The sequence below is a fragment of the Eretmochelys imbricata genome, chromosome 7 (genome assembly GCF_965152235.1).
Source record: "Eretmochelys imbricata isolate rEreImb1 chromosome 7, rEreImb1.hap1, whole genome shotgun sequence".
Taxonomy (NCBI): Eukaryota; Metazoa; Chordata; order Testudines; family Cheloniidae; genus Eretmochelys; species Eretmochelys imbricata.
In genome coordinates, this window is record NC_135578.1 from 28,521,415 (window position 1) to 28,534,328 (window position 12,914).

Genomic DNA, 12,914 nt, shown 5'->3' on the forward strand with positions numbered 1-12,914 from the left:
AGCTCTGTTACCTAATATGATGCTAAACACGATTTTGCAGCAAGTGCAGACAGGGATTAGTGTGTTCAGCCTGTCAGGCGCCATCCACAGGCCCAGTCTGCACTGACCGCAAAATCGTGTTCAGCGCCAGGCTAGCTAACACCACCTCGTTTTCTAGGGCAGGCAAACTCTCCGACTGCCCAGCTCGGGGCAGATCCTTACTAGGGAGGCCTGAGCCCGCCGGGGTGCCTGGGGGCTCTGTACTCCGAGCAGTGCCTTGCCGAGGAGCTGGGGTTCCCGGACAAAAGTGCCCGTTAGGAGCTCTGCGGGGGTACGGGGAAGGGCGCTGGCTCCCTGACAGCTTCCCGGGCGGCCGGCGGGCCTTAGCCCTGTGCCCAGCAAGCGGAACCAAAGCGCAGCGGCTGCAGGGCGGAACGGGCGACGCCGAGGCCGCCGTGCCCGGGCGAGAGCAGGGAACGCTGCACACGTGACTCCGCGCTGCTCGCTCTCTCCGCCTCCGCTTCCTCCCGGGATCCAAGATGGAGTCGCTGAGTAAAGCGGGACAGGAGATGAGCCTGGCGGCCTTAAAGCGGCACGATCCCTACATCACCAGCATCGCCGACGTGACCGGCCAGGTCGCGCTCTACAGCTTCAGCCCCAAAGCCAACGAGTGGGTAAGTGGGGAGCTGGAGCCTGCCTTCCGCCCGCCCCCCACGAGAGCTACAGATCCCTCCCCTTAGCCGTGTGGCGAGACACCAACCCCCCCCACCCCGCGTTCCCCGCGGAGGAGAGCTGGGTACAGGCCCTGCCCCTACTCCCGGGGAGCGGACACCGACACACACACTCGTTCCGTATCATCAGCGCGCGGATGTAGCCACTGACCCACCCTGCCCCTTTCCCGGGAGAAACCGAAACACCCCCCACCAGTGCGGAGTGGCAGCCCCAGACCCGCCCTTCCTCTCCCCCACCGGGACTGGCGGCTACAGGGGTCAGGGCCGTTCAGATTGTGGGACTGTGATTTGCGGGGTAGGGGCTGTGACTCTGAGAAGTTTGGGATCTTCACACCTTCCCTCCCCCCCAGCAGCTCGGACTCTTCTTAGGCTGTGGAGACCATTTAAATAAGAGGAAACACCAGACAGAGTGAAATGGAATGTCTGATAGGAAAGAACAGACTTTCCTTGTGACATTGCTTGAATGTATGCTATTATAATTGTAGCACGTATTGTAGTTTAGCCTGTCACCCTTTACGCTCTCACTCTTTTGTTTTTGTAGATTTTTTCTTTTTTTAATTTTTGTGTGTGTGTACACCTTTTTAGTTGTCACTTTCCACTAGCTGGTAATGTTGACGTTCACAAAGTATGGGATTTGAGAAATGTTGAAAATGACTGTTTTGCTTAAATAAAACTTCTGTTTAATTTCAAGAATGTTTTTCAGTTTTGAAAATAAAGGCCATCAATATACACTACATTGCTAAAAAAGAAGGTAGCATGAGTGTAAAGAGGTTTGGGATTACTTTTTAAAAAATCTTGTCAAAGACACATAGGCTTCCAGTTACATGGTTGTAACTGAGTAGCCTCTGAGATCTCAGTCCTGCAAAAACGTAAGCATGTGCGTAACTTTCCACATGAGTAGTCCAGTTGAACTCAGAGTTATCTGCAGGAGTCAGATGTTATTTTGCAGGTGGTAAACCATAAGGGTTTTTTTCTTTTTAGCTAAGTTTTAATGTATAGAACAAAGTCATGGTGCGTAGCATAAAATTATAATACAAGATATGTCCAAAAAAGTCTCATTGTAACTTCTCATTGCAAGATATAACTTTTTTTTAATTTGTAAAGTAAAACATATATTAGTATGCTTGAATATGGGGTTAATATAAAGAAAATACTTAATTTTAACTTTTCTAGTGAAGCTGGTTAGGAAGGGAAAGTAATCAGAAATTTATCATTACTTTCAAAATTGAATAGTTGTTTTTATCAACAAGGTGACATGTATAACTACATATTTGCCTTAAAGAGTTAGCAATTCACTGAAAAGATAAGAGATTAAATCTGAGGCCTATGATGTCAAACATCTTTGTGAGAAGATACTAAAAACTCTTTTGTTAGAATGCTGCATAACTGTGTGAATAAGCAATCACTAAAATAACTATAATTGCTATCTGTTGTAGGAGAAGACTGACATAGAAGGTACCTTATTTGTGTACAGAAGGTAAGTTACACAAAAATCCTTTAGTGTAGTATGTAACTATTTATTAAGTTTAGATTTTGTCATAGTAGGCTTTCCAGCTAATTCTGATATTTGACCAGAAATTCACCTCCAACTGCCTGTTTTAAAAAGAAATTTAGCACCTCGGCATATAACTCTTCAAAAAGCACATACACAACTTTTCAGTAACAATCTTGAAGAAAATAAATGAATAAAACAAAGAGAGAATCATAGAAATGTAAGTCGTAATTAGGTTGTTTTGTTAATAATTTTGGTTATAAGGCATCATTCCCTAATATATTCCTGAGTGATTTAAATGACCCAAGTGATGGTGTTTCCTCTACCTTCCATATTCCAGAAATTATGGATTATATAATTTATATTCTTTTCCAAATCTCTCTTAAAATAGTTTTTAAGTGACATAATCTGTATCACAACCAGTGGAAAATGGCAGACCCATTCACTGGAAACTAACAGTCTGTATGTGTGCAGATTTGGGATTTTTGATTTGTTCAACAGGTGACTTTGAGAGAAATGTCCCAATATTTCCTTAATGAGAAATAACGTAAATATTTCATCTTAAACCAAAGGCAAATAACTAATTTAACAATGAATTACTGCTCCGTTAGATGCAAGAAATGTGAATGGAGAATTAATTTATCCATCCTGAGACAGGCAACAACCCATTTAATATTACTAGTATTTCTTTTGTCAGTGGCACCGTGAGGTTCTGAATGTCCATTGGGCTCCATTCCTGTAATCACTTAAGCAAGTGCTTAATTTCACTACATGAGTAGTCCTGTTGATTTCAATAGGACCTGCTTGCAGTAGTAAAATTAAGCATGTGCATAAATCTTGTAATCAAGTATGTTCAGCGCCTCTCAGGAGGCTCTCAGCACCTTTCCTTATTGGGTCCTTAGTGAATGTGGCCGTGATGTTGATGAAATCTGTACAGCTAATCACATCTGAATATAATGTAGCAGATTTTTGTTTGTGGTTGTGTATTTTTCCTCAGAGTATCCTCACAATATGACCAGAAAAAAGTCATCTTGCTGCTATGTTCACCTAAGTGTTAAAAGGCATAGCTGAGCATAAGGATATATTATAATCTAATAATTTAAGAGGAAACAAATATGAAATTGTTTTGTTTTGACCTTAAAGTGGTTGCTTGCCTTTTTCTAAAACTAGACTCTAAAGCAAGTCTTACACAGAATATTTAGAAGTTAAATGTTGTTATGCTTGTCAAAGCAATTTTTCTATATATTCATTTTCTTTTCGGAACTATTTTGAGGTCATGGGGGGGAAACTCCCCCTTTGTGAGGCAAGTTGGGGTGCTTTTGCATCCTCTCGGAATATATTCCCTGCTCTTTTAATCATGCTCAACTCTCTTAATATTTTTGATTCTAATGAAATTGTGTCTATTTAAGATAGAGGTAAATTTTGCCAAGAGGGTTTTTATGAGGAAATATAAACATTCTTTTCAAGCTGATAAAATCTCATAAGCCAGCAAAGGTCTTTCCAGAAGACTTTAGGAAACTAGCATTTGCAATACCAGTTTAACCAATAAGACTATCTAGTCCAATATCCTGTCTGGTAGTGCCCAATTCCACTGAATCACCTTGTACAAGAAACATATGAGAGAAGCTTCTTCCTAATTCCAGGCAGAAAGGGTCTGATCCCAAAGCCCAGTTAAATCAATGTGTTTCCATTTACTTCAGTTATCTATGGATGAGGCCCTTAGTAACTGTCCTATGCCATGAAACCCACAAGGGGTCTAAACCCACAAGACCCTGATCTTACAATGACTCATTGCCCATTCTTACCTTTATACACTCTGAGCAATTGCATTGACTTCAAAGGTACTTTTTCGCAGTGCATAAGATTCAGTATTTGCATAAGTCTTTTCAGGATTGTAATTTTTCATAATGGATGTCATCTGTAGTTAAATCCTGTTCTGAATCCTTATTAAACCCGTTGCCCTCAATAATATCTTGAAGTGCCAAGTTCAACAAGTCAATTATAAACTATAACATTTTAAAAAGCAAAATTTAAACTGAAGTATTTCCTTCAATCAGTTTTAATTTTGCTGATTTTTTTTTAAATTTCATTGAGTGTTCTCTTCTAATAATATGATGAATATTTTTAAATCTGTTACTGTTTTGATTTTTCACTGTTTTGCTTGCCGAAAGTGTCAGTTTTATCCATTCTTGCCATTACTTACTAAAACTAGAAAGTTTTTCCTCGTAGATCACTTTAGATAGATCATGTAAAGTACTTCTATTAAAGTAACTTTTGTCTTTTACTCATCTTTGACTATTTGTTATGCTGTAGAAATTCATTTGAACCTATAAAATGTTTTCTTATGTGCATAGGCTTGGTATTATATTGCATGATATATTTGGTTTGGGGTATTTACATGTAAACATGATTATATAACTAGTAACTAGTTTAGTATAAACTAGATATGTTTATAAATGCAGAAACCAGTAAATATATCTGTCTATTTTGGTAAAGTTTCATGTGAAGGTAAGGAACAGAATATTAGTAATGCTTGGTTGAACTGCATAACAGTTTGTCATAAAAATATATTGTGAAGGTGGCTATTTTAACTAAGCATATATGGCATTACAAATTATACTTTTAATCCAGGCTTTGTTTTGGCATTTGAAATCATAGACGTGATAATATTTTTGTTAAGTAAAAACTTGATATACATTTAACAAATTACTCTATTCTCAATGAAACAACAGGTCAGCTTCTCCCTACTATGGTTTTACGATTGTGAATCGACTGAATATGCACAACCTAGTTGAGCCAGTAAATAAAGACTTGGAATTTCAACTGCATGAACCTTTTCTTCTTTACAGAAACGCTAGCTGTGAGTATAGATGTTTTAAAAATCTATTATATAGAAGTTCAAACTCTGTCTTCTGATGTAGGCCACTTTCAGGTTCTGTGATCTAATGGTCTGTTTCAAGCACAATGTAATATGTCAGATGCTAATGAAATGTCTGCCACTATTTCCTTGTCTATGCTACTTGATTTAATACAGTTATGTGTAGCTGCACATTACCTTGAAGTTGCTGTTTATTTTAACCATTTTTATCAATGTAGGGGCGCTATACATAGTTTGATATTCATCCTGTTAGGTCATAAGTCAACTTTTCCTTTTAGAAAAGGAATCAAGTATAGAGGGTGGTATGTTGTATGCAAAATGGAATTTAAAGTTTTCTGAAACTTTGTAGAACAATTCTGCTGCATCCGGTTACGTCTTCTGTGTAACTTTAAACTTAAAAAAAAAATTTTTTTTTTGTAACTGTGGCTTATGATTTCATATGGTTTTAGTTTTTTCAGTGTCTTATTTTGCAAGTGGAAGGTGAGAATATAGTCAGCTGTTTCCTGGAAATGAGGCTGTTGTGGAGTGGAGTGGAGTGGACTGCTCAACTCAGGGGAAGGAGCTTCTTTTCTTTACATTAGGATACAGTGGACTCATGTTTATGAATTCCCTCTCCACACACATGTACAGAAATATTTTGTACCCTTTAACCATGCAAGAAAAACATTGAGCTTGAGCCTGTGTAACAATATGCAGTATTATTAGGTGAAGTTTTATAATTCTGAATTCAGTCCTTTTCCTTTGAACCGCAGACAGCTGACCCCCTTTAACTACCTCTCTCCGAGTCCATCAGTGTTTGCTTAGCTCCATCCAAATCAATTTTTAAGTCTCAATACTAGAGCATAGAGAGCTACATCTTAGCTTTATATTACATATGATTCTAGTTTCTTCTCCTACTCCCCTTTCTTCTCCCTCCCCATTTCAATTTTTGAGTTTTGGACTTGCTTCCTCACTTTTTCCTCACATATGTAAATTTCTTAATGTTTAGCTTCTCCCCTCCTATAAGAGAGGCAAATGTAGCTGACACAATCTTGAGTATCAGATCTGGGCTCCTCTGTCTGTATTGTGTCTTTCCAATTAAAAACAGTCAGTGACTGGAACACAGTCCTTCAGCTTGTATAAATTCAGTGCATGGGTAGTTAAGCCATAATTTTTGGTTAGGGGTCTGGGAAACAAAAGAGGGGTGTATTTCTCCTCCTCCTCCTTGCCTCAGCATCAGTGTATTTCTGTTTCAGGTGTTATACCCATAGTGCATTCAATTAACAACAGAAAGCGTTTAGAGCCAGCTCTTAATGCCCATTCTGTAAAGATTTCAGTAGAAATGGTGCCAAGAAAGCCTTTGTCAAGGTTAAACCATATTGTGATCATATTCAGAGAAAGAACTGCTAGTTTGGGAGAGAAAAATTACCTCTTATACTGTATAAAAATTGCATTGTTAGCAGCCTATTGTACATGAGCAGTACAGTAGCTTTAGATTTTGCACAAAGAATCCATTATGATAGTTAATTAGGAGTTGTATGAGTAAATTGTCCTGTTGAGATTTCTGAACTTCTAGAATTTCCCTGACATGCAAACTTCAAAGAAAACATAATTTATGGAGATGTCCAGTTTTAAAAGAATACTGTTTCATAGACAGAGTAAACCAGATAAACCCTTTCTTAGAGAAATAAAATGAGTGGGCTGTATCTGAAGAGCACTTACCCTCGGGTTAGTAAGTTGTATTTTAGAGGGAGATAATTCATGAATGTTGCCTTAAATTCTTTTCCTCCTTTCAAGGTGCAACTATGCAGTAGCCCATTATCTTATCTTTATGATAGGCTTTTTCTCTTACTTAAGGTCAAACAAATCATGGGAATAATACTGCTCTGAAAAGAGTCTGCCCTTTTTCTTACAGTTGGTTGCTTTGAGAAACTCCTGTGCAATTTCAAAGTCATTTGGAAAAGAAAGCATTATTTCCAGTATAATACAGTTTTGTTAGCCCCTAATTACAAGTTGTGGGGCTACAGAATAGTATAAACTTATAAATATATTTGTTTACTGCATTTAGGAGAGAAATTGAGGATTACAGGGTTTAGGGGAGTGGGTGGGGAAAATTCTGGTCTCTCTATATATGCAAATTTCTCCACCCCACTCTCATACTAATGGATTACTTTATGGAAAATCAGCCTTTTGTTCTGCCCTTCATATTAGTAACATTTAACAGTTCCAGAGAGAGGGTATTTAAACATCTGTGCGTTTTTACCAAGTCAACCAAGCATGGTCACTAGAAATAATTTAGGTTTCAGAGTAGCAGCCTTGTTAGTCCGTATTCGCAAAAAGAAAAGGAGGACTTGTGGCACTTTAGAGACTAAGCAATTTATTTGAGCATAAGCTTTCATGAGCTACAGCTCACTTCATCAGATGCTTATGCTCAAATAAATTTGTTAGTCTCTAAGGTGCCACAAGTACTCCTTTTCTTTTTTAGAAATAATTTAGTATTTCTGCCTTTTCAGCGATTCACTTTTAAAATCCTGAACTGGCCTAATTACATACTCCCTTTGTTTTAGTTACTTTTTCACTGAATTTGAGGTCCATACAATGAGCACTTCTAAAGAAAGGAACATTTCAAAATAGGCAAGGAAGCAGGCTCATTTATGAAACCCACTGCGGTAGTCTAAGTTAATGATAACTTTGTGCTCAATGTGATGAGGAAAACTTGTACTGATTATTCTGCTTCCTGAGCTGGTGGGCTGGGAATGCCTTGCATTTCTCAAGAACTCGTAAAACATCAGCCCATATCATGGCCACCAAAGCTGCTCCACATTTCAGATCCTGAAAGGAGTTAATCTGTTTCATTTATCATAAGAATTGTGGTCCTGCTGTGAACTAAGATTTGCGCTTCCCTAGGGACATACAGCAAGGGGTAAAAGATGGTGAAGGGAAATTATTTTGCCAGGTTAAATGTTGATTTAAAAAAGTGCCATATCAGTAACACTTTTAAAACATATCAGAACTGTGAAGGCAATGGCATTGCAAAGTTCTTCACCATGCCCTGCCGTTATGCCTTGACCTGAAAGGATCATTGGGGAAAAGAGGTACCGGTTCAGTCCGTGACACCTCTGCTGAGACTAATAGCATGGGAAATCCTTGAGTGATACAAATATCTATCGACTATGAACTGGATTGGTCTCATGTCAGCCACAAAGTAGCCCTCAGATGATTATTTTAATGCTGGCTGCTTTTGACAGGTAACTTGCCTGGCTGGAGGGGAGAGTAGGAATGATTTGCTTGTCAGGCGTTTGTTTTGTTTGTTTGTTTGTTTTTGTTTTTTTGTAGTCCACACATTTCATAAAGGCCCCATGGGTTATGACTTGCATGCGCATTTTTGCTATGGCAGAATTGCTATGACTAGTTTATCGTGCATTAGAGCTGATTTGTAGCTACTGCACAACAAAAACCTCAGATATATTGCAGTATTCATCTGATGGTACAAATGGCCTTTAATGTTTTTAGTATTGGACTAATAAAAATGTTTCCTATTAGGTCGTTTAGTTTTGCAGTTAGAATTGAATACTATTCTGTTAGAGTGTTCTGTTTCTTCAGCAGTATTTATTGAGTACTCTGCATGTGTCTGAAAAACATTTTTGTTTGGTACACACATTTATTAATTTAACAGTTATATTCTCTTTCATGGGTTGTATTGTCACGAGGATGGACTAAGTGACCTAATAGGTTTTTTTTTTATTTCGTTTTTTCCTCTCATTGAATTTTAGTCTTTAATGAGATCATTTATCCATTGTATCTGTCTCTGAGTGGTGTGTTACATGTAAATTTTGTTCTTTAAAGTTATTTGTTTTAGAAACTCTATTTCTCTTTGTATCTTCCAAACTCAAGAATATAAACAGAAAAACTTTTTTTCCTATTTCAAATACGTTTGTTTTCTCAAAACATCAGTAGGATTAAGACAGATTATTTGCATCCTAGAACAGTACCAAAAACTCTTTAATCATTAGTGAGGCAGGTCATGTCAGCTTCAAAAATTGTATATAATACTGCTTTGAAATTCTAATCCTTTATCCATTATGTATCAGATCTCTCTGCTGCAGAAATGACAATTTATGATGACTTAAGATCTTATTTGACATTATACCAATTAAGGTGATATTCTGGTAGAGTGGAGTTATTACTAGACTGGATAACAAGAAGAAATATTCAATCTCTGTGTTCGGTAGTAGTGAATTCAGTGGAGAAAGCATGAGAATGATTCCAAGTGTGAGATTTCTTGGAGTTAGCTGATGTCTTTTAGTCTTTGACACATTTTGAATTTATTTTAAGATTTTTCCTAGGAAAAAAATCTTTCTGTTTTCTCTGCTGGTGTGCACATCATACTGTCTCACAGTACAGTCTATGTATGGGACTGAATACATGTGGATCGTAAAATATATAATATGTGGCAAAACTGTTCACATTTCCCCCTTCCCAGTATTGTTTAATACAGAGTTGCTGCTTGGACTGTGGTCACTTGTCAATTTCCCTTAATCTTTTCAGACATAAGGTGACTCTTATAGTTCATGCTGTTTGAGAAGTTTACATTTTTTTTCCCTCAAGAAGCATTTGAATCACAGTGATAGCATCAAAAACAACCTTTTAAATGTATGTTTACTGTTGTCCCAGAATCTTGTTTAAATCATGCATTATGAGCTTTTCGTAGAATTCCACATCCCATGATTTCTCGTCCCTTCATTTGTACTGGTGGAAGTACATATAGCAACAACATTATGCATTTGTAGTTTGAAATGTTCATTGTGTAGTTGAAATCAAATCTTAACTTCATTTAAAATATGTGCCAGATTATGATTGCTCTGCAGTAATATTCTCAACAAGTTTAGTCTGCTTTACAGTGAAAGAAAATGTCGAACATATTAAACAGTAATAAACTTACCTCTAAAAGTTTGCAAGAAGTATGCTTCTAATTCTGTTTCATTTATAATTTTCCCTTTGTAGCTGAAGTCTCTTTCTTGATGTAGAGGTTTTTTAATCAAAGCTAGTTCACTAGATAGGTCAGGAGAATTAATTTCCATGGTGCTGAAAAGATAGATTCTAAACATAAACTTTTAATATTAAGAAGAGAAGAAATATGGTACTCTGGTGTTTCCTTGCCTTAGTTCTCTGCTTGCCCTTTCCCAGTTCAAGGGTAAGAGAGCTAATGCAACAGAGAAGGTAGATCCTTGAGGGGGGAGGGGAGCGCACTGATATTCAAAATGAAATCTGAACTACAAGCTGCTGTCTTCTTTGGTTGTCATTTAATGACTTTTTAAAGCTTTAAAAGTACATTCTGTATCCAGAACACTAAAAACCAAAGTAGTTGTTTCATTTCCCAACATTTACAAACAAAATGTAAAAAAATAAGTTGCCTAATTGCTTTTAGTGCTGTGTGTCTTAGCCTTAAGATACTGTTCCATTATCATTTTTATCAGCAATGTTGCCAGCATGACATGTCTCCATGATTGCTGAAGGAGAATGGCTCTATAGCAACTGCATTAGCTCAACCTTCTGGTCCAAGATAAGGAGGTAGCTTGTTGCTTCTTTTATAGAGAGAAGAGGTAAAATATAAGTGTGGGTTTTTTTGTGGTTGTTGTGGTTTGGTTTGGTTTTTTGAGAGGGGAGATAACGTTCAGGTTGAGGATACTAAGAAGAGTGAATAGTATGGTCTTGGAGACAGTGTTTTAACAGCAGTGACTTTCCTATTCTGGGTCACTGTTACAAAGTAGTAATCTATGTTGTGGCTGCATGAGACAACTTGATTTGTCTCAGAGCAAATCCATTAGCATTTGGCTTTTACAAGTACGTTGGGTAAAGGATTTAGCACACACTACTAGTAAATCTGGAATACTATTTAGACTAGAGAATGTCTTCTCTGATCAAGTTAATTCATTTAATTTTTCTCTGGGACAACAGGTTAAATAATTGGGTTGTGGGTTAGTTTTAATTGCTAGGAGTTGTTTGTTTCCTTGATTATCCTCAGTTTGTTCTAACCAACTGCCAAGAAGAAAAGTGCATGGTTTCCTTTACTGTCCTAGAGTGCTGTGTTTTGAGGTTCCACACTTCACTGAGATGATATTTCTTTTTTGCTTTCATATGACCTATAGAATGTTTTCCGGCAGCTGTTGTTAGGTCTTGTTTTATGTGACATTGTTGTTCTTCAATTTTTCCTGATTTAAAAACAATGGAATATGATACATTTGTATTTCTCAAAGCCTTCATCCTGGAACTATAGTAATTAGTATTGTGCTCCCTTGGCAGGATAAACTCTTGTCGCCATTCATAGAAATTTCTATGAATTTTTTCTTTTTAAACATATTTCGCTAAGTAATAATGGTTCAGAAAGAATGTAACAAAATAGCCATGGAACAAAAAATACTGCATAGGAATTTTAGCCAGGCATTTTAATCTCACAGCAGAATTACATTAAAGATAACCAAATCTGAGTTGACAAACCAGGAATAAATTATGATGTGGCCCAGGAATGACACTAATTATGTTAAAGACAGCGTGAATATGCAAAATACAAATCTAATGGAAGATACTGGTGGCTGGTGTGAAACAATAACAGCATTTCTGTCTTACCACTAAATATGTTGCTTTGCTTTCAATAAATTTAAAATAAAAATAGAGGAAAAGCATTAGTAGAGTGACATCAGTGGAAAAACTGGAGCAACACAATAATGGATTAGACCATAATTTACTATTTTATGTTTAACACCATTTAAACTAATTCAGCAATTGTCCATTCTGAGCGAAAATGAAATCAAGTATTTTCTTGTTGCAATAGGAAGAAAAGCGACTGTACACTTGATGCATCAACAGATGACACTGATACCGTTGAAATAGTGAAACTAAGTAATCTCTCACACAGCGTTTTTAAAGAGATATATAGTTTTTACAATAAATCCCACTAATCACAAGCAAATAATGTTGTGTTCAATTAGCCTAGATGTAATTAGTGCTGTAATAGAAAGGATCTTTTACTGTTTTCCTTGCATACAAGGGCACATTTAGCAGGATTTTAATATAACCAGCTGAAAGGACATCAATTTAAAAGGAATTAGTAAACACTTAATAATTTTGCTGCATCTTGTAAAAGGATTGTTAAGCAATGTCTTAAATGTGCAACAATAAAATGCAGTAGTTTGCATATCAAACATGAACATATAATTAGAAACATTTTCAAAAATCAAATTTTAATATTAATTATTTATGTATAAAACATTTGATTTTTGTTGTGCTGTTAAAAAGAGGGAGGAAAAGTGAGTACCATAATCTTTGAAAGTGTCTGAAATCCACACCGAATAGGTATCTTGTTAATAAACCTTGTAAATAGTTTGGTAATCTGTTTTCCATCATTAATGACACTGACAGCCTTTCATGGTAACTCCCTATGACTCCTTGCCAGCAGCACAGAATGAAACATTATGATATGTTGGTAGACAGAGCAGATTTGGGATGCATTTCTGGTCTTATGCTGGTCTGTTTCTGGCAGAATTGAGTGTGAGTGTTATCGTTTTCCCCCATTAAGCTATCATTCTAGGTTTCTTATCTTTATTTCTTCAGCAAATATGCTTTTGAAGAATTTTTTTTTTCCTGTTGGCAGTTCTGTTAATGGAGTGGGGAAGGAGAAGATGCTCTTTTTATAATGCTCAATTATGCTACAGAATGTGTTCCTGCTAAGGGAGAAATGGTTTAAAATGAAACCAAGCTTTCATAATGTTAAGTTGGCAGCTCAAATAGTTGTTTGGGTTTTTTAATTCTCTCTCAATCATAAGGGTTTTTTTCATATTATTTCCATAAAACATTT

At 36.9% G+C, this 12,914-nt stretch overlaps 1 protein-coding gene across 2 annotated transcripts in view; it reads left to right on the top strand.

Moving 5' to 3' along the window:
* The first annotated feature begins 512 nt into the window (after positions 1-512).
* DCP1A (decapping mRNA 1A) overlaps positions 513-12,914 on the top strand; it is a 49,907-nt gene continuing 37,505 nt past the window's right edge. For both annotated transcript variants that reach the window (XM_077821670.1, XM_077821671.1), the window contains exons 1-3: positions 513-653; positions 2,147-2,187; positions 4,935-5,062. In XM_077821670.1, coding sequence (XP_077677796.1) covers positions 519-653; positions 2,147-2,187; positions 4,935-5,062 — 304 coding nt within the window. In that variant the 5' untranslated portion in view covers positions 513-518. The remainder of the gene's footprint in view (positions 654-2,146; positions 2,188-4,934; positions 5,063-12,914) is intronic.